Source organism: Haliotis rufescens, unplaced genomic scaffold, assembly GCF_023055435.1.
Source record: "Haliotis rufescens isolate VD_foot unplaced genomic scaffold, xgHalRufe1.0.p SCAF_13, whole genome shotgun sequence".
NCBI classification, from domain to species: Eukaryota; Metazoa; Mollusca; class Gastropoda; order Lepetellida; family Haliotidae; genus Haliotis; species Haliotis rufescens.
In genome coordinates, this window is record NW_025963813.1 from 35,581,653 (window position 1) to 35,601,685 (window position 20,033).

The 20,033-nt window shown below is 40.7% G+C and overlaps 1 protein-coding gene across 1 annotated transcript; it reads left to right on the forward strand.

The window, feature by feature from the left end:
* Positions 1-4,462: 4,462 nt before the first annotated feature.
* Positions 4,463-5,691, forward strand: LOC125378734 (uncharacterized histidine-rich protein DDB_G0274557-like). The gene is made up of 2 exons (XM_048394689.1): positions 4,463-4,906; positions 5,203-5,691. The coding sequence occupies exons 1-2, from the start codon at positions 4,463-4,465 to the stop codon at positions 5,689-5,691; spliced, it is 933 nt and encodes a 310-aa protein (XP_048250646.1).
* Positions 5,692-20,033: the final 14,342 nt, after the last annotated feature.

Here is a 20,033-nt window from a genome sequence, read left to right on the forward strand (position 1 = left end):
GTCACAGACTCACGTATTCCACGCCACTCCTACATACCGTGTTCGGTACATTCGACTCGTTGCCACAACGCAACCAGATCTGGGTCTGAAGGAAGCATTGGCTATGGGCATTCGCACAACACGTGGTGCAGGTATGATATCACCCAATTACCATTAATGACTCCAGGTTTCTGCACTTGGTATGCAATGTATATAAAAAGGGGAGGGATTCAAAATAGTGGACAATTTTCGCGGGGAGCAAACGATGAATACAACGAACGAATTTCAACAGTCCCTTGCTGTTCGTTTTGATTATGTACTTGTTGTTCACTTGTTTGGATAATACTATCGTATCAGTCAGTTGGTTACTACTACTACTACTACTATTACTACTACTACCCGGGGAATCGGGTTGGAATGTGTAAGTGGCGAACGAACTGAGCAACCCGTTTGGGTGGGTTGCATCCCTGTGTCGCTCGAGGAAGGGGGTCTGGTGGTTTCAGGCATTTGAGCCAGGAACCGGCGTTCCTTTGTCCACTTCGACCCTTACTTCACCTAGAGGGGCGGTCGGGTAGCCTAGTGGTTAAAGCGTTAGCTCGTCACGCCGAAGACCCGGGTTCGATTCCCGACATGGGTACAATGTGTGAAGCCCATTTCTGGTGTCCCCCGCCGTGATATTGCTGGAATATTGCTAAAAGCGGCGTAAAACCTCACTCACTCACTCACTACTTCACCTAGACGGGTAGTAGAATTGGCCCGACTCTTAAAATTGGCCGGTCACGCCATGCCCTGTACATGGACATATGTTGTTTGGAAATATCATATCAAACAATTTTTAATGATGAAATATGATAAACCTACTTCTGCAAATCTAAATATTGCCTAGAGTCTAATGCAAGAAGGCGGTGGCTAATGGGCCAATCTGGTGATGTCAACCTCCGAATTACGTCTCAGATTGTTCTGTCATGGGACAAACTAGTTAAGCATTTATTTTGATAGAAAAATGTAGCTATTCGCGTTGTATTTTCTGGAGTATAACATCACTGTATCCTTGATTCCACTGCAGCACTCGATGGCGGGTGGGGAACATGGATGCTGAAAAATATTTTCACATGTCTTTAAATCTAGACTCTGGTTCAACAAAATAATACAAACGTAGGCATGTATATTCTCTTTCATCTGATGAAGATGTGCCTTCACAAGTGGCTGATTCTTGGCCCAGGTTCATTGTCATCGCATCCGCTGATGACAATCCTCTCAAACTTTATTACTTACAAACTCAAATTTGCTGAATGAATTCGAATAGTCAGTCCACAAAGACTGTGTACATTTTCCAACAATTCTTCAAACAATAACTCCAACTAATGTTCCTCCATCATCAAGATGGAATTTTCACTAAAGCTAACTGGTCTTTGTTCGAGCCAATCGGTACGAGCAAATTAAATCCTGATCTTTTTGTGGACGTTCCTTATCAAATTAAAGCGTTCTCTGATGAACTAAACAAAATAGCTGATTAATGTATTCCAAAGTCCTCTGCAATTCCCCACATACGTAAACCATGGTTTAACGATGACTGCAAACAAGCCAGGAAGGCGAGGAAAAAGGCTGAGCGTTATTTCTGTCGCCATCTTATGGTCCACAATTTGAATTTATATAAAATTTTAAACGCTAAAGAAATGCGAACATTTAAACAAAGTAAACGCCAATCTTGGCAAAATTATTCCCTAAACTATATTCACGAACGCCTATGTCCAAGGTATGGAATATGATCCAAAACATCAAAGTACTAAATTCAGTATTCACCATCTTGCAAATGGGGACCATTTACAAACTCATAAATCAGATAATGCTAATAAACTTGGTGGAACTTTGGCTAAACACTCTTCCTCTTCCAACCATGTACCTCAATTCCAAAAGCATCAAAAACAGCAAGAAAACAGACCTATTGAGTTTAATTCAGATAACAGGGAAGATTATTATGAACTATTCTCTATTCATGAACTCCATACTGCCCTTGGACAAGCTTACGTTACTGCTACAGGAGCTGGTAACATTCATCATCTACTTCTGAAACACTTACCACAATCGTCTTTAGGAACATTATTGAATATTTATGATGGAAGGTGGAGGACAGGGAAATTTCCTTCGTCATGGCTTGATGCTATAATACCCAAATCCGGGAGAGATCATTCTGACCATTCAAATTATAGACCAATATCATTGACAAGCTGCGTTTGCAAAACTATTGAACGCATGATAAATTATCGAATAGCTTGGTATTTAGAAACCGACAATCTTATTGCTGACATTCAAAGTGGTTTCTGGAAAAATAGAAGTACCATAGATCATTTATTTCCCTGAGAATGCAATAATCAATAAACAACATGCAGTGTCTACCTTTTTCGATCTTAAAAAAGCATATGACACTGCCTGGAAATGCGGTATTTTAAAAGATGTACATGATTTTGGATAACGAGACCATTTGCCTCAATTTATATCCAAGTTTTTAACCGACAGGCAATTTCAAGTCCTCGTAGGATCTACCCTGTCTGATCTTTATCAGGATGAGGGTGTCCCGCAAGGCAGTATCCTGTCTGTCACTTTGTCTGTCACTTTGTTCAGAACTTCTCCCATTAATAGTCTGTACGTGGAGGCTGATGAACCATCCCTAAAACAACGCCGCATAAAACTATCAATACAATACATCACAAAACGTTTTTCTAATCAATCTAACCAAGCTTACGAGTGCATTTTGAATCCTCTGTATGAGGTTCTGTATCATAACGAACAATCACTTATTCCACCCCTTGGAATAAAATCAAACTTGACATTTCTGCTGCCCAAATTAAACTCTTTAACGTATCTCCCATCCAAATTCTGTCGTCTCCTTCGTGGCAACTGTTAAAGCCACAGGTAGACCTTTCCTTAACTAAACTCAAGAAATCAGATACTAATCTGTTAATTTATCAGCAAGAATATAATGAATTAAGAGGCACCTATAATACTCACAAATATATTTTACAGACGGATCCAAGGACGGTGGTGCAGTTGCAAGTACCACTGTCACTGGCTCCAAGGCCATATCATAAAAAATTCCCAGACGCCAGTTCAATTTTTACAGCAGTACCAAGGCAATTTTAACAGCTCTCAAATATATACATACACAATCAAAACATAAACAGCTCGTTATATTTTCTGATTCCCTTTCCTGCCTTCAGGCCATTAAGAATATTTCCTGTGAACATCCATTTTTACTTGAAATCATAGAATTTCATAATGATTTTGCCACTGGCCAATAGGACATAGTCTTTTGTTGGTTACCCAGCCATGTTGGAATTAATGACTGATGCTGCTGCAAAAGCAGCGCTCAACAAATCTATGACACCACTTCTAATCCAATGTAATGATTACAGACCTGTAATTAGATGTAACATCAGGAGATCTTATGCAAAAGAAGTGTGACACCAGAGCAGGTTTTAATAAATTGCATGAAATAAAATTAAAAAATTGGTTACACCTACTTGGGCTGTCAGTCCAGATTTGAAGAGGTCATTATGCGACGATGTACACATGATTATTTATTGAAAGGTGAAGATCCTCCGTTTTGCATACCTTGTGATGAAAGAACCACGGTCAAGCATGACTACAATGATATTTCCACTTCAAGGGATAACTATTTCAAAGTTTCATCCATTGAGGATCTTTTAAATATCAGTGCTCATTTAATTAAGATTAATTAAGATTTTTTTTATGATTACATGTTAGTTTCAATCAATAATCTGTGATATTCTACTTATTTTACTGTCCTTTGTTGACAGGCTTTTATAATTTAAATGTATTTCATATTTATAACATTTGATAGTCTCAATATGGCTGAAATACTGCCGGCGTGACTTTAAATCTTAACTCACTCACTACTACTACTACTACTACTACTACTACTACTACTACTATCAGTCACTTTACTTGGGGGACGACTTAAGTTCCATTACGTGGAAGGTCAGGCCCACACGTATATAGGGGTGCAGGTTAGAGAAAGAATGCACATATAAAGGAAAGACTTTGGCATCAATACAAATGTTAACTTGTATGTTAAATGTATGTTGTTCCCATCCTTTGGGATTCTTTTGGTGTTTTTGATTGGACGAAACAAGGAATTTGGGGTACTGACACCCTCATACAGAGAATCATGTCAGACAATAGATCCCATGTGGTGCATGATTGTTCATCGTCGCTTGAATCACACGGCCATACGAGAACAATAATCAGGGCAACACACGACCATGAGAGAAACATTATCAGGGCAACACACGACCATGACAGAAACAGAATCAGGGCAACACACGACCATGAGAGAAACATTATCAGGTCAACACACGACCATGAGAGAAACATTATCAGGGCAACACACGACCATGAGAGAAACATTATCAGGGCAACATACGACAAAACGAGAAACACAATCAGGGCAAAACACGACAACATGAGACACAACCAGGGCAACACACGGCCATACGAGAAACACAATCAGGGCAACACACGACCACATAAGACACACAATCAGGGCAACACACGACCACACGAGAAACACAATCAGGGCAACACACGACCACACGAGAAACACAACCAGGGCAACACACGACCATACGAGAAACACAATCAGGGCAACACACGACCACACGAGACACACAATCAGGGCAACACACGACCACACGAGAAACACAATCAGGGCAACACACGACCACAAGAGAAACACAATCAGGGCAACACACGACCACACGAGAAACACAATCAGGGCAACACACGGTCATACGAGAAACACAATCAGGGCAACACACGACCACACGAGAAACACAATCAGGGCAACACACGACCACACGAGAAACACAATCAGGGCAACACACGGCCATACGAGAAACACAAAGGGGCAACACACGACCACACGAGAAACACAATCAGGGCAACACACGACCACACGAGAAACACAATCAGGGCAACACACGACCACACGAGAAACACAATCAGGGCAACACACGACCACACGAGAAACACAATCAGGGCAACACACGACCACACGAGAAACACAATCAGGGCAACACACGACCATGAAAGAAACACAATCAGGGCAACACACGACCACACGAGAAACACAATCAGGGCAACACACGACCACACGAGAAACACAATCAGGGCAACACACGACCATGAGAGAAACACAATCAGGGCAACACACGACCACACGAGAAACACAATCAGGGCAACACACGACCATATGAGAAACACAATCAGGGCAACACACGACCACAAGAGAAACACAATCAGGGCAACACACGACCACACGAGAAACACAATCAGGGCAACACACGACCACACGAGAAACACAATCAGGGCAACACACGACCATATGAGAAACACAATCAGGGCAACACACGACCACACGAGAAACACAATCAGGGCAACACACGACCACAAGAGAAACACAATCAGGGCAACACACGTCCACACGAGAAACACAATCAGGGCAACACACGACCACACGAGAAACACAATCAGGGCAACACACGACCACACGAGAAACACAATCAGGGCAACACACGACCATACGAGAAACACAATCAGGGCAACACACGACCATATGAGAAACACAATCAGGGCAACACACGACCACACGAGAAACACAATCGATCAGGGCAACACACGACCATAACTTGAATCTATAAACGCTACCTGTTCAATACACAATTCAATGTTCTTGATTTTCTTTCATCAGAGTATGTGCATATTGATAACAATCAGTTTTCTATAAACACTCATTAATCCCGCTTGGGGCACTTCGTGTAAGGTAAGATTTCCCATTGTTCTTGATGAAAGATATGTGTCATATCATGTCCCGACGGTTGCTTAAAGTATTGCTCGATGAATATACCTCGTCTTTACACAACACCTCCATGTGTCTATATACTGTTTGCTGATATATTTTCAGTCTCCAAGTTTTCAGCAAATAAGGGGAAGAAATTACAGACTACTCAAGCCTCCATTACAACTTATTCAGCCAATGGATGCGGAATCCAATGTCACATGACTCAGACCTGCCTCGCGTTCAGTTTCAACCCTTCTTTGACAACTGACAACTGCTTTCTCTCCCACTGCCCGAGCACAAACGACGAGACTGGTTGGAATACACGGGTCTTAGATCCGGGGTCTTACTGACACTGACCTGCAAAAGCCAGATGCGCGATAGTTGATTCGTTGAGGATATCAATGCTGAAAATGTAATATGAAAAGACACATTAATCGTGTCCTACTACACGCCAGTTTATTTAGCCACATAGGTTGTTTTTAATCAGTGTATTTCTGATAACATGGTGCGCAACATTTCGGGACAAAACATTATGTTCCAATCGAAGTGATCATATCAAATTCGTTTTACCAATCGCTGCGTGTGCCAATAGCTCCAGAAACATTTTCTAAAATAGTCAGGTATCGTTCGCTCATCGCTCACAAAATTTAATCGGTCTAAATGTTCAGAAATGCTTATGCTGGCTGCAAAATGGCGATATTTTATTTAAAAATCACTCTCCTGAAAGTTTACCATGAACAATATCTATCGATTTGATAAAACTCCGGATCTGGTATTCCTGTCTATTCAGTTATTATGATTGTTTTCTTATTGTGACAGCTTTATAATGTAACAATTTCAATTGTTAGATTTTGTCCATACAGTTGCCACCCCATTGATATAAAATGTTTCAAACATACAAATATACAATCCGAAAGTTATCCTTGTCCATACAATTATGTTAAATTTAACAAATATAGGCGCTACAATAATATGTTTTTATGCCTCCATAAACTCCAGCAATATTGAAGTCAATTCATAATTAATCTTGAACTTGTGTAATATTTTGTTTATGTTTATCACTAACCGTGACTCCTTTTCAGCATTTTCTAAAGTGGCCCGTGAAGATCCGGGGTAGAATAGGTCTTCAGCAACCAATGCTTGCCGTAACAGGCGACTATGCTTGTCGTAAGAGGCGACTGACGGGACCGGGTGGTCAGACTCGCTGACTTTGTTGATGCATGTCATCGTACCCAAATTGCAAGGATCGATGCTCATCATGTCAATCACTGGATTGTCTGGTCCAGACTCGATCATTTACAGACCACCGTCATATAGCTGAAATAATGCTGAGTACGGCGTTAAACAACAAACAAACAAACAAACAAAACGTCTAACGTAGCTGGCTTTAAGGCTCATGTGTACGCATGCATTCCAAGAGAACACCGTTTTCAAAGCGCGTCTGTCGTCATGGCAGAATGTAGATATACCTACTGTGTTTCAAATTTGAGGTAGTCTAAGTGAATATAATTTATTACCCCTTATTTATACATTTGGAACCGGGCGTTAATCTGCAGTTGGACGTCCTTAGATAGCAACACACGGAAGGTTTATCTCCTGAATAGACATGGGGGCACCGGCAGTCATCTAAGGCGGTGCAATTCGCTGTGCAGAGTTTCGTCCCTTGGGCACGCCAGGAACCTATGATTGTGGGTTCGAATCCCGGTTCGCCCCGAATATGTTATAGGTACCAGATACCGATATATAAGATGCTTGAAATCCATTAGAATATAGAGATATCACTCTTATTTCAGTACCTTCTCAAGCATATGCCAATATCATTAATACCAAGAATGGCTGGAAAAGTACGAATAATTAGCACATGAACAGAATATTTTTCGGGACAAACGAGATTGCATTGATAATGTTTCTGTTTAAGCATCGTTAAAACAAAACAGAATATATCTATATATATACTTTTGTTACATGTGTCGAGCTAAAAATTAAAAATTAACGCCGTGAAGATCAGGGCTGGAACAGGTCTTCAGGAACCCATGCTTACCGTAACAGGCGACTATGCTTGTCGTAAGAGGCGACTAACGGGATCGGGTGGTCAGGCTCGCTGACTTGGTTGATACATGTCATCGATCCCAATTGCGTTGATCGATGTTTATGATGTCAATCACAGGATTGTCTGGTCCAGACTCGATTATTTACAGACCGCCGTCCTAAAGCTGGAATATTGCTGAGTACGGCGTTAAACAACAAACAAACAAACAAAATATAAATTAATAATGTAAAAAGACAGTTTGTGGTACAAATAATGTAATACTGACGTCCGTGGAAAACTACTAACTGCAATGAATTCTTTGTATGTTGATACTACCTGTGCAGTTTAAGTTAAAACTCTCTCAATAAAATTAATACTTACAAAGAAACAAATCTTTTACAAAACAAAGCTTGCAATATCTTCATTCGTGTCACTAAGCACTCATCTAATGTAGCTTCGAGTGGAGAGACCCGTGAAGATCCTGGGTAGAATAGGTCTTCAGCAACCCATGCTTGCCGTAAAAGGCGACTATGCTTGTCGTAAAAGGCGACTAACGGGATCGGGTGGTCAGGCTCGCTGACTTGGTTGATGCATGTCATCGATCCCAATTGCAAGGATCGATGCTCATGATATCAATCACTGGATTGTCTGGTCCAGACTCGATTATTTACAGATCGCCGTCATATAGCTGTAATTTTGCTGAGTGCGGTGTTAAACAACAAACAAACCATCCATCCATCCATCGAGGGGAGATATGGGTTTTATATGATCAGTTGTTAAACAACATTTCAAGTTTTGAGACTTTACATAAAGATGAGTGATGATGGGGATACCCGCTACGGCTCGAGCAAGAAAATATTAAATATGTCCCAAAATAACAGAATTGTAAAAATATCCTGTATTCAATTCGGTTTATTTCGTAAGTGTAGGCCATCGGCCCATAGTTACATTTGTATGACGATGGACGTGATGTACACAGATCTTATTGTTCTGACAATAATGTACTACGAAGTGACATCGCTTGATAGATATAGATAGCTAGACGTATAATTAATTTACAATCAGTTGTAGACATAATGTTATTAATTTTTTGTTTGGTCGGATATTTACAATATTTCTGTGGTAAGTGATCCACCCGTAACTTGTTATAACCGGAGCAAACTAACAAAACATAATACTCGTCCTCCACGTACCCAGTATTACAAACACAACATAGTCTTCTGTCACGTGGGATATTAGCGTGTCTCCCAGTTTCAACACACAGGACCGCCTCCGTGGTCTAGTGGTAGAGCGTCCGCCCGGAGAGCGGAAGGTCCGGGGTTGATCCGACGTTAAAAGATGGAACTTGTTGTTACCCTGTCTGGCGCTGAGCATTAAGGGATTAAAGCAAGGACTGGTCGGCTCGGAGTTAGTATACTGTGTCTGAGTGGTTTTTTTTATGTTAAACTGCGGCTTGGTATCTCAGTGGGCTAGCACTATAAATCGGCATCAGTCCGGTCCAGTACAAGCAGCCACACACACTCACGTGCATGCACGTCGCTATATAAGTGCAATAATCTTGGATGCGACGTTAAACCCAATTTCACCTCACCTCAACACACAGCTGAGCTAGCGCCACTCTCAATTTACTGACGGTCACACAGCTAAGATACAGCTATGTACCACACGATACCTTGAATAGAGAATAAGAGACAGATTTACTACCCTTTTCCAGAAGACTATGCCAAACTATAATTTCAATTTCAAGTACAACTACATTTCAGACGCGACATAAATTCTGTCAAAAAATATTAATAACCTTAATGACATCGTAACCTCGTCCCAATAAAATAAAAAAGATATATTCTAACTAAAGGTGATAATGAAAGGTAGGGCAGAGAATTGTAGGATAATTATGTAAAATAGCAATAAGCTTAGAGCTTACAGGTAATTTAGGACGCTAAATGGTGTTGAGTAGTATGTTTTAAATGTAAAATATAGCCGTATTGTTTTAGCTTTATGTAATTGTTGATCTTAACCTTTTGCCATAGAAACTGGACGTTTTAAAAAACACCAACCCGTCTTCTAAACATAATTTATTCAGTTGTTTAATTGTTTCATACAGTTTAATAACATAATTATTAAGACGAAGCACATATTTAAATGTCATGTCCATTTTATGAAGATCTGAGACGCACAGGTTTTAAATACAGTAAACTACGGTTATAACGAACTCAAGGGGACCACTATTTTTAGTTCGTAATAGACGTAGTTCGTTATAAACATACATACAGCATATATACAGCAAATGGCCGGGACTGAAAAATAGGTTCGTTATATCGGTCAGTTCGTTATAAGCGTGTTCGTTATAAACGTAGTTTACTGTATTGTATGTTATTAGAACCTACCTTTATAAATCTGCCTGATTTACACGAACATGTATTTATTTTATAGTCATACAGTTTACGTTCTATTAGCAAGCACACTTAATATTACCTAAGTATGTTACCATGTATAATATTGTTTTGTTCATGATACGAACAATATCCTCTTTATGTGTTATGTATTACTGTGTCTCAAAAGCCTAATGGCTGGATTTTGCTTTTCATTAATTTTTACTTATGTAACGATTGACAGAAAAATAAACTATTTCTCTCTCTATCCCCCTCTCATTTATACTTCTGAAATGTGTGTGTGTGTGTGTGTGTGTGTGTGTGTGTGTGTGTGTGTGTGTGTGTGTGTGTGTGTGTGTGTGTGTGTGTGTGTGTGTGTGTGTGTGTGTGTGTGTGTGTGTGTGTGTGTGTGTGTGTGTGTGTGTGTTTCATACTTCCGGGTTCCGAAGAAAAATAGCCGTCAAGAAAATAAATACGTAACTTACAATCGACATTGGCTTCGATCACATAAACTGTGAGGAAGCAGATCTATGAAGTGTTGGGGTGCATTCCGCCATACCCGAGGACAGATATTTTCCTCGATAAAGCTAGGGTTGGGCTTTTCATTCAGCTAGGTACACGTCAAGTTGGCCATATTGACCCAACACACAGCGACAGCTCGGACATGCTGTGCTGACTGACGCCATGAGCAGGGATACTTTCCACACATCAGATACTTTCCCTGATAAGGTGCTGGTGAGACCAGCACCATACAGGACAGACACGTGGTGAGACAAGCACCCCACAGGACAGACACGTGGTGAGACTAGCACCCCACAGGATAGACACGGAGCTGGTGAGACCAGCACCATACACGACAGACACGTGGTGAGACTAGCACCCAACAGGACAGACACGTGGTGAGACTAGCACCCAACAGGACAGACACGTGGTGAGATCAGCACCCCACAGTACAGACACGTGGTGTGACTAGCACCCCACACACAGGACAGACACGTGGTGAGACTAGCACCCCACACACAGGACAGACACGTGGTGAGACTAGCACCCCACACACAGGACAGACACGTGGTGAGACTAGCACCCCACACACAGGACAGACACGTGGTGAGACTAGCACCCCACACACAGGACAGACACGTGGTGAGACTAGCACCCCACACACAGGACAGACACGTGGTGAGACTAGCACCCCACACACAGGACAGACACGTGGTGAGACTAGCACCCCACACGCAGGACAGACACGTGGTGAGACTAGCACTACACACAAAGGACAGACACGTGGTGAGACCAGCACCCAACAGGACAAACACGTGGTGAGATCAGCACCCCACAGGAAAGACACGTGGTGAGATCAGCACCCCACAGGAAAGACACGTGGTGAGATCAGCACCCCATAGTACAGACACGTGGTGAGACCAATACCCCACGTGACAGACACGTGGTGAGACCATCACCCTACAGGAAAGACACGTGGTGAGACTAGCACCCAAAAGGAAAGACACGTGGTGAGACTAGCACTCCACAGCACAGACTCGTGGTGTGACCAGCACCCCACAGGACAGACATGTGGTGAGACCAGAACCCGCCAGGATGGACACGGAGCTGGTGAGATAAGCACCCCACATGAAAGACACGTGGTGAGACTAGCACCCCACACACAGGACAGACTTGTGGTGAGACTAGCAACACACACAAAGGACAGACACGTGCTGAGACCAGCACCCCACAGGACAGACACGGACCTGGTGAGACCAGCACCCAACGGCAGAGACAGGATCAACGACGCCTACTTAGATCCGCGTCACGTCGCTGTTGCAGAAGACATGTCAGTTGTGGCGGGGCCAGGGTCAGGAATCAAGCAGTCATCATTTTACGACTCATCAAAAAGACACCAATAGAGCCAAAGTGAATAAAAGCATAAATATCTCTGACAATACTGTGCAGTTTTATATTTTGGAATATTCCTGTCATTGACATTAGATAGTATGGGGAGCGGGAAGGGGGGCATAATATTATTAATCATATAACCATTCAAAGATGGCTTCAAATGGTCCAGAAATATCTACCTAGTGTAACAAACCTTATTTATACTGTAAAACTGGAATTAATATATTTCAAGTTTTTCAGAAATACTCGTTGGCTTATATTCTTTCTGGCGGAGACTTTAACGCACGAACAGGAACTAATGCTGATTTTGTCGAAGGTGATATAATAGAATTCATTGAAAGCCAAAACCCCTCCCTGTCAGATTTAATCCTTGACAATTCTAATCTAAAGCGCTTCTCTGCCGATAAGATCGGTTAATGTTTTCTCGACTGAAGTTCTGTACTTAAACCATGGCTCTTTTGTCTTTGACCGTGGTCCAACAGCACTTGGCAATGACGGAACCTTTTTTCCATTATAATTTATCTTGATGATAGAACTATGTCATGATAAACGTTTGTCGTCAGCGGGATTCGAACCTGCGAAGTCCGCACTGCAGGCTAACTAAATATTTACTTACATCTGGACTAATTGCTTATCCGTTTATGAACTGCGAAAAGTGTTTTATGCAGTTTTTATACAGTATGTTACTCTAGTATTCTAGTATTTGTACAGTACTTTTCGTTCAACGAAACGAACATATAGAAAAGAAATTACTATTATCTTGATCAGGGCTGTGTTTGCTCGTAATAGGCCCATCAACATGGGCAAGTAATATTTAGTTGATTGATAAATGTGCTCGAAGTGGTCAAAAATGAATGGTATACTTACTTGCCCCGTGACATGAATTTCATAACCCAAATCGGCAAAGTGCGAGGTGCACGTGCGAAAGGCTTGGGGAAAATATTTCACGTGCTTCACGCAGGTCCGACTCGCACAGTATTCTCACAGTTGCAGTCAGTTGGCCACCAGCGGAAAAGAGGCTAAGTTAAGATTTGCGTTCCCACATTTTCCTGTATACCTTAAACCTTTTCTATTGCATAAAGGAGGTATCTGTACACAATTTCCATTCAAGTGTGTGCAGGAATTTTCAGGGGGTCCAAATTGCATAAATTGAACGGAAAATGCATAATTTGACAAAATTGGCTGTAACATTTTTATTAAGTCATTAAACTATCCAAATTATGTCTTTGATTACAGGTAATATGTTCGGTTATCTGAATTTGGCAAACATTTTGTTTCATTTAACTGTTATTCTAAATCTCATTTGAAACATTGGTAAAAATCATGTTTTTTTACTTCATTTTCTAATCTTGTGAGTAGGTAAAATACTAATTCCATTGAATTGTGAAAATAAAACCACTATAACTGGGTACTAAAATCTGCCTAAACCATTGTACTATCCTATACAAAAAACAAAATGAAAATATATTACATAGGGGTTGAGATATTGTATACAATGTTACCCAACCCCCCAAAGCATGGATTTGGTTGGTTGGTTTGTTGTTTAACGCCGCACTCAGCAATATTCCAGCTATATGACGGCGGTCTGTAAATAATCGAGTCTGGACCAGACAATCCAGTGATTGATATCATGAGCATCGACATGCATCAACCAAGTCAGCGAGCCTGACCATCCGATCCCCTTAGTCGCCTTTTACGACAGGCATAGTCACCTTTAACGGCAAGCATGGGTTGCTGAAGACCTATTCTACCCCGGATCTTCACGGGTCAGTTGAGCATGGAGAACCTGATAACCTCTCAAAATACCTTTAACAAAACAATGTTTTTAAGCACTTCAGGTGCCATAAATGTTGGACATGGTGTAAGTATGTTAGACCACTCGGACCCCAGTGTCTAATCGTTGAAATTGTAAATTAAACCATTAGACACTGGGTCCTTGTGGTCCAACCTATGCATATTGTGATCGAATGATGATTGGATTGGAGATTTTACTTTTATAGGCGCAAACGGTTCAAATAATATCGATTATATAGTTTATCCCGCAACACTGTTTCAGTATATAAGTAACTTTTCTATACCTCCTCGAATCGAGTCTGCCCATCTTCCTCTCACAATGAAATTACGAGCGCTTCATGTCCGACAATCACATGTGATGTAAAATTTATATGAACTGTATAATTGGTTTTACATCTATTTGGAACTATGATAAAACTAGAACAGTTTAGACAAAAGTTGTTTTTTTGTTTTTTGTTTGTTGTTGAACGCCGCACTCAGCAATATTCCAGCTATATGACGGCGGTCTGAAAATAATCGAATATGGACCAGACAATCCAGTGATTAATATCATGAGCATCGATCCACGCAATTGGGATCGATGACATGCATCAACCAAGTCAGCGAGCCTGACCACCCGATCCCGTTAGTCGCCCTTTACGACAAGCATAGTCACCTTTTTACGGCAAGCATTGGTTGCCAAAGACCTATTCTACCCCGGAATCTTCACGAGTACCGACAACGGGTAGTCTAGATGACGTACTTTGTGTACCCCTCTGACAAGTGTAAATTTGCTCCCATGGCCGAAAGCTATGGACACACAATGCCATTTTCTATGTATTAAGAAGAAGAAGTAGAAGAAGAAGAAGAATGATGTTTTATTAAGGTGTCACATGTTGTACATAAGCAGATGAATTACATTTTATTCATATTAAAAAACATACAACTTCCGGCCAAAGAGGCCAACGAGACACTCTTTTTACTAAGGTAACAATAAAAATGCACAAAGTGCATGTAGTTAAATAATTGATTAACTATTTACCATTTTAAAATCAAATATTATCAAATATTAATGTTAACACAGAAAATTACGACCCTGAAACATTTTATATACTAGGGCAGCTAGGATTTTACCTGAATAACTATCACAAATTTGCATGAAATAAATTAACTGGTCAACTGGTGGAAGCTGTATAAATAGTGGATCCATATTCAAAATATATTTCCAAAACCCATATCTTAAATGGGAATACAAGTCACATGTGGTCAAAAAGTGAACTTCATCTTCAACCATATTACTTTTACAGTATTTAGAGATACGGTTTTGTAAAGGAACTTTTGAAAATCTACCGGTTTCTATTTCTAACGGCAGAGTGCCACAACGTAATTTACTTAAGATACTTCTATGTTTTCTTTTTATTGGAACATAACTCCCTACATTAAACGACCTTTATCATTCCAAATATGGTTAAGCCAATATTGCAAATCTAAATTTTCCAACCATAATTTAAAGTTAACAAAATCTGAAGTTGATATATTGCAAATGTCTGCCACCGGTAATTGCCATGAGTTAATAGCTGTACAGACATTATTTTACCAGGATTTTCCAAATGGTGACCATTTACTAATAGAACAAACAATTCAACAGGAATTTTCACGGTGAAGGCGACGCCAAAAGCATAAAATTTCAATATTTTGTTTACAGCGTGTTGAAGACAAACCCATTTCCCCCCTAACAGGCAAATTAGGAGTTTTGCTACCAACTGACAAAAAATATCTACAGGCTTTATTTTGTACAGCATTAATGCAACTAAATTCTTTAAGACCCCAAATAGCGGAACCATAAGTCAAAATAGGTTGCACTAAATTTGAATAAGCGTGTTAAGAACGTCATATGCAAACCCCCCTACAGCTTTGGACTTACATATTATAACACTAAGGGCCCGGCTAGCAGATTTAGCAATCTCACTTGCTGTAAACTTTAAATCTAAATTCTCATGAAACCATAATCCAAGATATTTATAGGATATTGAATATTAAACAGTATCATTTTCCATCATAAACACAAAATCTGAAATTTGTTTACAACAAGGTCTGAAATGTACAACTTTAGACTTTTTAATATTTACTTGTAGGCGACATTTCTTACACCAATCTGACACACAGTTCAACATAGCTTGAAGACAACATTCATCCGGCGCAATAACAGCAATATCATCGGCATACAATAAACAGTTCAACTTATTTCCATCCATTAGTATACCACAATTAAGATCATTTAACTCTTTCACAAGGTCATTTATATAAATGGAAAACAAAGTAGGCGACATGACACAACCTTGACGGACACCCGTATTCACCTTGAAGACATCAGTATACGAGTCGTTCATCTGCACACGTGATCATGTACTGTACATAGATTGAATTGCTAAAAGAAACTTTCCTTGTATCCCCAACGAATGAAGCTTATACCATAAACAATGTCGGTTAACCTTATCAAAAGCTTTCATAATGTCAATAAAACATACAAAGGTAGATTGCTTAGACAATTTACTGCGTTTTGATCGAAAACCATTTTGCTCTTCAGCTAATAAATCATTGTAGTCAAGCCGAGCGCTAAGACGCATATTTAAAACATCAGCAAATACTTTACATGCTCGAATATAAGAGAAATACCCCTATATGATAAAGGGTTTAGGTTTTTTTTATTTAAACATATTTTATTGCGGAAAACGAAATGGATTAGGCACAAGTGACACACTTACGAGGCCTTCTCCTATATACATTTCATTACATTGTGTCATGTGAATTCTGTGGTGCAGAATAAATGTACAGTGCATAGGAATTACAAAAATATAATAACACACACATATTCATATATATACAGTATTACACACAAACACATATACCTACATGCACTCACACATACATCTACATATATAAATATGATGAATTTACATTTTTGGTATACAATGGTACATGATATATTTATAAAATAACACAGTAGTTAATAAACTACATGTAATAGACATTTTAAATTTATGTGAAGGGTGAGGAATCTAGAATGTAACTAAGCTGTGATAGTTACAGGGAATGCTATTGTTTAACATCAAAATCAGAGTGTGGAAACAACCATGTTTTATATGTGCCAGTCACTTGTAAAATCCAGATAATTTGAAAGCAGCTCGTGAAATAGTAATTTACGCAACCATTTATCATATAGGGGTATTTCTCTTATATTCCACCACGTAAAATATTTTTACATGGTCGAATATAAGAGAAATACCCCTATATGATAAAGAGTTGCGTAAATTACTATCAGGTTTAGGTATTGGATTTATAATACTGGAACCCCATACATCAGGGCAAGTTGAATTATCAAAACAATATGAACACAATTTATAAAGAATGTCAATACACTTGTTGTTTTTCAGTGCCTCGGCTGGGATGCTGTCAGGACCCGAGGCCTTACCGCGTTTCGCACGTGCAACTGCACGTTCAACCTCGGCTCGAGTGATGGGTGAATCTGGGTCAGCAGTGTCAAGGTCAATGTCACAGGTCACACTATTCTTGTCGAGGTCAGCTTGAACTTTGAAGAGATGTTCATCGTTAAAATGTTGTTTATTATCAGCCACAAACATTTCACTGTGATCGTTTTTCCATCTGTTTAAAATAGTTGATTTATTATTACTTTCACGGTCATTAGAAATTCTAAATTATGTATAGACTTTGCAAACGCTTACAGAGAAATAAGTTGTAACTCTTTTAAACATCCTTGGTCTAAGTTATAACATGAAATATTAATCTATTAAGTAACATCTATTAAATGTTAAAGCCTGGAATAATCTCAGCTAAAACACGGGTCTATGGAAAAATATACGCAAAAAAACAATTTCTTGGTTAGCCAATCAAATGCCCATGAATCACTTGCAATTTATTCATTATTACGAAAGGGCGGACTATTTCCTGTGTGGAAATATTTGTTGTGGGTCCGGAAAATATTTCGGCTCTTTCTGTCAAAGGCAACAAATTGTATGTCTTACAGCAATGACGGAAATATTCAAAAATATTCCAAAGCAAATATCACCTGCCATAAAAGCTATAGGTATTGTGTAAAGAAAATATTCACCAGCATATAGGATTACAAGCAATTCAATACTGGGTGAAATATTGTCAGGATAAACAAATCTCTTTATTCTTGTTTGCCAAGATGGGTGAGTGAGTGAGTGAGTTGGGTTTAGCACCGCTTTTAACAGTATTCCAGTCATATCGCGGCGTGTGAGCTTAATGTGGGAGGAAAGCCCGAAGTGATGCAGGTCTCAGACGTTTACCAGTTCGGTGAAACCCACGAGCACGGCTATGGTGCTGACAAACCTAGAAACATAATCGGGGCGAACCGGGATTCGAACCCACAATCATAGGTTTCTGGCGTGCCCAAGGGACGCAACTCTGCACAGCGAATCGCGGGGCCTTAGACGACTGGGCCACACGTGCCCCTAGTGAGGTCTGGAGAAACAGCCGGCCATGATAGTCCAGCAATGTTCTTCTGCCTCAAAACGTCTGTTAAAACACGTACAACATGTGAGTGGGCATTATCCTGCTGCAACTTGACGCTACGTCCCTCATCCCATTAACAATGATGAGTTGTGTTTTCATGAGTTGATGCCACCCATACCATTACACTTCCACAACTAAACCGATGACGTTTACTAACGCAAGCGTCGGTAAAACGTTCTCCTGGACGCCTGTGGACCTTGCATGACCTGGTTTCATCTGCGGAACAGTACACTATCTCAGTATTGTCGTCTTCACAAAGCTAGGCGTGTCTGACGGTTACGTGGAAGCCAACTTTGGCGTATCGCTGGACGTAGGTGAGATGACACTGGGATGTCAGCTGACACTTAGAACACCCCAGCTTATATAGTTGCCTCCCATGTTTGCTGTGTTCGGGAGAGCGTTTCCCTGGTTGCGTTCGCGAGAGCTGTTCAGAGGATTTCAACATACCGTGATTACAGTTTAGCTTGTGACAGTGTGATGACACCAGGTGATCGTGAAAAGGTGAGCGTATCCTGCCCTCCCGGTGCATGGCACCCATCGCAAACACACGCAAAGGTAAGTCTGTTGTTCACACAGGATTGGTTTGGTTTGTTGTTTAACGCCGCACTCAGCAATATTCCAGTTATATGACGGCGGTCTGTAAATAATCGAGTCTGAACAAGACAATCCAGTGATTCACATCATGAGCATCGATCCACGCAATTGGGATACGATGACATGCATCAACCAAGTCAGCGAGTCTGACCCTCCGATCCCGTTAGTCACCTCTTACGACAAGCACAGTCGCCTTTTACAGCAAGCGTGGGTTGCTGAAGACCTATCCAACCCCGGATCTTCACCGGTCCCCGACACTGGCAATAACGGTATCGTGATCCACTTCCATTGCATAATTCGCTCCAGTCAATTTGTATATGTGAAATGGTGGCCTCCTATTATACTCATATCTCTGTTTGTCTCTCTCTCACCCTAAATTCATAACCTCACGACGTTCCGTTTTATCCTTTCATTGGAGGTCTTAATGTAGCCAATGGCTCGTTTTTGTAGCCGTCTTTCATTCTTTGAAGACAGCATGTTTATCTAAAAAAGGGAGTAGCCTTGTGGCAAATGGCCGTCCCAGCGAGGTCGTTTCGAGTGAGTTAGTGAGTTGGGTTAAACGCGGCTTAAAACAATGTTCCAGTTATATCCCAGCGTGTCAGTTAAATGTGGGAGGAAAGTCCATGTGATGCAGGTCTCAGATGTTTACCATTTTGGTGAAACCCACGAGCAGGGGTATGTGCTGACAGACCTAGAAATATATTTGGGGCAAACCTGATTCGAACCCACATTAGTTCTGGCGTGCCTGAATGACTCAACTCTGCACAGCGAATTGCGGCGCCTTAGACGAATGGGCCACCCGCCCCCGCCCCCGCCCCCGCCCCCGTTCGATTCAAGTCATTCATAACACTCTGTTTTGTTTTGCTCACTCAAATGTTGGTATATATGGCACTAATTAGGTGGGCCTGGGTGAATAGGTGGCCCTGAGTGGGTAGATGGGCCTGAAAGAGGTGTGGACCCTGATTGAGTACGTTGT

What these genes read in the sequence shown, in the direction of transcription:
- LOC125378734 (XM_048394689.1), top strand. Translation starts at nt 4,463, where the DNA reads ATGAGACACAACCAGGGCAACACACGGCCATACGAGAAACACAATCAG. An exon ending in CATACGAGAAACACAAAGGG is followed by an intron (nt 4,907 to 5,202) that starts GCAACACACGAC and finishes AAACACAATCAG; the next exon opens with GGCAACACACGACCACACGA.